This window comes from Olea europaea, chromosome 7, assembly GCF_002742605.1.
Source record: "Olea europaea var. sylvestris chromosome 7, O_europaea_v1, whole genome shotgun sequence".
NCBI classification, from domain to species: domain Eukaryota; kingdom Viridiplantae; phylum Streptophyta; class Magnoliopsida; order Lamiales; family Oleaceae; genus Olea; species Olea europaea.
This window is the reverse complement of record NC_036243.1, coordinates 5768378-5771367: the sequence shown is the minus strand read 5'-3', so window position 1 is coordinate 5771367 and position 2990 is coordinate 5768378. Positions and strand designations below refer to the sequence as shown.

The 2990-nt window shown below is 40.6% G+C and overlaps 1 protein-coding gene across 2 annotated transcripts; it reads left to right on the top strand.

Moving 5' to 3' along the window:
• The first annotated feature begins 285 nt into the window (after window positions 1-285).
• LOC111396793 (BAG family molecular chaperone regulator 8, chloroplastic) lies at window positions 286-2445 on the top strand. 2 transcript variants are annotated; one of them, XR_002703065.1, is made up of 3 exons: window positions 286-888; window positions 1087-1873; window positions 2011-2445. XR_002703065.1 is itself a non-coding variant. In XM_023023309.1 (2 exons), exons 1-2 carry the CDS (start codon window positions 328-330, stop codon window positions 1816-1818), a joined length of 1293 nt encoding a protein of 430 aa, XP_022879077.1. In that variant the 5' UTR covers window positions 286-327; the 3' UTR covers window positions 1819-2445. The 2 variants fall into 2 exon arrangements, 1 of the variants encoding a protein (XP_022879077.1); XM_023023309.1 differs by having other exon boundaries at window positions 1087-2445.
• The last annotated feature ends 545 nt before the right edge of the window (window positions 2446-2990 follow it).

The following is a 2990-nucleotide window of genomic DNA, read 5'->3' as shown; positions in this document are numbered from 1 at the left end:
GCGCCCAGGGCATGCGGTTGGATGAGGTCACTCAAGTTGACGCCGTTTGTTGGATTTAATGGATTTTTCCATTTGAGTGACGGATGGGTAACACGATGCAAAGTTCGATGACTATTGAGATACATTTTAAAGTTCGATTATGAAATAATAACACTTGGCGAAGTTTAGTGATCATTGAGTTATATTTTTAAGTTCAGTGACTAAGCAGTAACATTGGGCAAAGTTCAGTGACCATTCATATAATTAACCCTCTAAACCCCTCGCGGAAAGTAGAACTACTCGAGTCCGATACCCTCAGTGTCGAATCCATTTACTATCCACCGGAGAATGGCCTCTCGCCAACCCTTCTGCAAACCCACCGCTGCCGTCGCCACCTGTTCATGCCATTGTTGCTACACTACCTACTCCACTTGTCACGGTCACCCTCTGCCACCGCCAGCGATGGAGCTCCATCTCCACACAACCCCTTCTCACATCCTCCACACACCAACCCACATAGATCCACCTTACACCACGTCACCCCACCTCCCAAATCCACCTCAACACTACCCCCTTCGCTATTTCCAGGAACCCCGACACACACAAATAGATCCCACTGTGTCTGTATCCTCCCTACTCGGCCGCATCTCCGCCCTCGAGTCCGCCCTCCGCCGCCGACCTCCCTCGTCTTCTCAGTCCCTCCGTGAGGCTGCTGCCTCTATTATCCAGTCCCACTTCAGAGTCTTCCTTGCACGCAGGTCAAGAACCCTTTGGCAGCTTAAAGATCTTGCTTCCATCAAATCCACGCTCAGCATTCTGAAATCCTCAGTTTCCGGAAATACCCATTATGATTGCGAAGCTTTATCTCATAAACTCATGGCCCTGCTTCTCAAACTCGACTCCATTAAGGTAAACAATAAAATCTTCGACATTACTGTTAGAATTAAGACACTATGGTTCGTCTTTTCCACACTAACCATCTTATTTACCTTTCGGTCTGTATATTTTAATCTTGTGTTCAACATATATGCATAATTTTGCCTTTTGTTTTGTAACTACACGTTGCGGTTCTGATGTGGGCTTTTTGATCATTTTCTGTTTTTGAAGGGTGGTGATCCCATGATTAGAGATGGCAAAAGATCACTAAGCAGGGAGTTGGTTAATTTCTTGGAGTTCATTGAGGGTTTGAAAAGAAGGGAGCTTTCAAGTAGATTAGTTAAGAATGTGAGGAACGGGGAGTCTAGGGTTTTCCAATGTAAGAGAATTATGGGCAATGTCAATGTGGAGAAATTGAAAGGTCTAGTAGAAAGGATTGAAAAATTATCTGAGTACGATGAGGAGGGAGTTGAGTTAACTGAAAACTCTGGTAGCGGTGACATTTCTATGATAAGAAATCGATGTGTTTCTCAGAATAGAAATGGTGGTTTGATGAAAAGGGGCGATCGGGTTCAATCCAAGGGAAGAAAAAGTGTAACCTTTGCCGAGAATGGGAATGTTTATAGGGTTTACAGATCAAGCGGGAAGCCATGTTTGAATGGGGACTGTGATGTTAGCATCAACGATGATGATTCAATTGATGATGAGAGAGAGCTCCTGGATGATCTGTGCCGAGAAGTTGAAGAAATTGGAGTGTCTTCGAAAGAGGCTGAGGATGATGAAGAGGAGAAAGATCTGTTGGGAAATGGAAGTGATGGCAAAAACGAATTGAGAAATTATCCGGAAAGTGAAAGTAAACACATCGAAATTGGAGGTTTTGTATTCTCAGCTCCGTTGCCTGTGAAGATGGAAACGAGAGGTGATTTATTGGAGAATAGGAAGACTGTAAAATTCGCCAAGTAGCATTGAGTTGATCCTAACCGTCGAAAATTGTGTTCGATCGATCCTAGTCCTGCAGGTAAGATGAACTAGGCTATCTTGTTCTTTAATTCTAACTACTTTGTTAGTTTGGACACTTCTTAGTTCTTTGAATAATGATTGCTTGAGTGTATTTTATCCTACTTCAACCTCATTGGTAATGTCTAATGACCTCAGTCTTGTTTCCTTGAGACTTATGTACTCGATGTGGTTAGAGGTTGCAACTAATGGTATCAAAGTCAAGCACCCTTATGGACATGCTCGTTGCAGGCAGGGAGCGACTCAGGGAGGACTACTTCTAGTAGTAACAGTTCTGTGAAAATATGGGTTGTCGTGAATGCCTGTTCTGAAAAGATGAGTGGGTTTTAGTTTATAACTGAGTCCTATTTCGTTTAGTTAAAGTTTGATTTGTCAAGTTGTAACCCACTTTTGGCAATTTTTCTCTACAAGTTGGTTTTGAAGATGAATTTTACCTAATGTGATTGTAAGCATTTGAATTAACTCGTTATGCTGGTTAGGAAATTTTCTTCATCGTCGTGCTTGTTTTGTAGCCATATTTTTTTATGACTTGTAAGTTAGTTTTACATTAGAATGATATATGTTTATGAATTAGTTATGTTTCATTTTGGGGGTGACATATGAAATCATGGTTGCAAATTTGCAATAATCGTTTTGGCTGTGAAATGTGAATAAAATTTCATTGTTACATGTATAAACTGCAGTTAGTCAGTGATCTTGGCTTTGATATTCTTTTTATTTTATTTTTTAAATTTCTTGTTCTTGGCATCAATTTAACCATGAATGAATGAAGTTAGCAGGAAGTAAAATTGTAGCTCTAATTGGGTGCAGCTTTCTGGTGCACTCGATACTCAAGTCATAAGAATTTGGATGTGGAATAGACAATTGCCAAAATTATCTTGGTAGAAGAGAGTTAACAAGATTGACATTAAGATTACCCTTGAAGGGGAGAGAGAATCAAGTATTTATATGTGGAAGAAGCTCTCTGCATGCATGACATGCGACTTCATCCCGACAACTTACTTGTCAATATGATTATCTCAATCCATAGCCTTCATATGCTTATGGCGTCTATAGTATTAACATGGGCTTCAAAATATTTGTCAACTAGACAGGATTTATGAACTGTCTTTAAAATC

What these genes read in the sequence shown, in the direction of transcription:
- LOC111396793 (XM_023023309.1), top strand. Translation starts at nt 328, where the DNA reads ATGGCCTCTCGCCAACCCTTCTGCAAACCCACCGCTGCCGTCGCCACC. An exon ending in TCAAACTCGACTCCATTAAG is followed by an intron (nt 889 to 1,086) that starts GTAAACAATAAA and finishes CTGTTTTTGAAG; the next exon opens with GGTGGTGATCCCATGATTAG.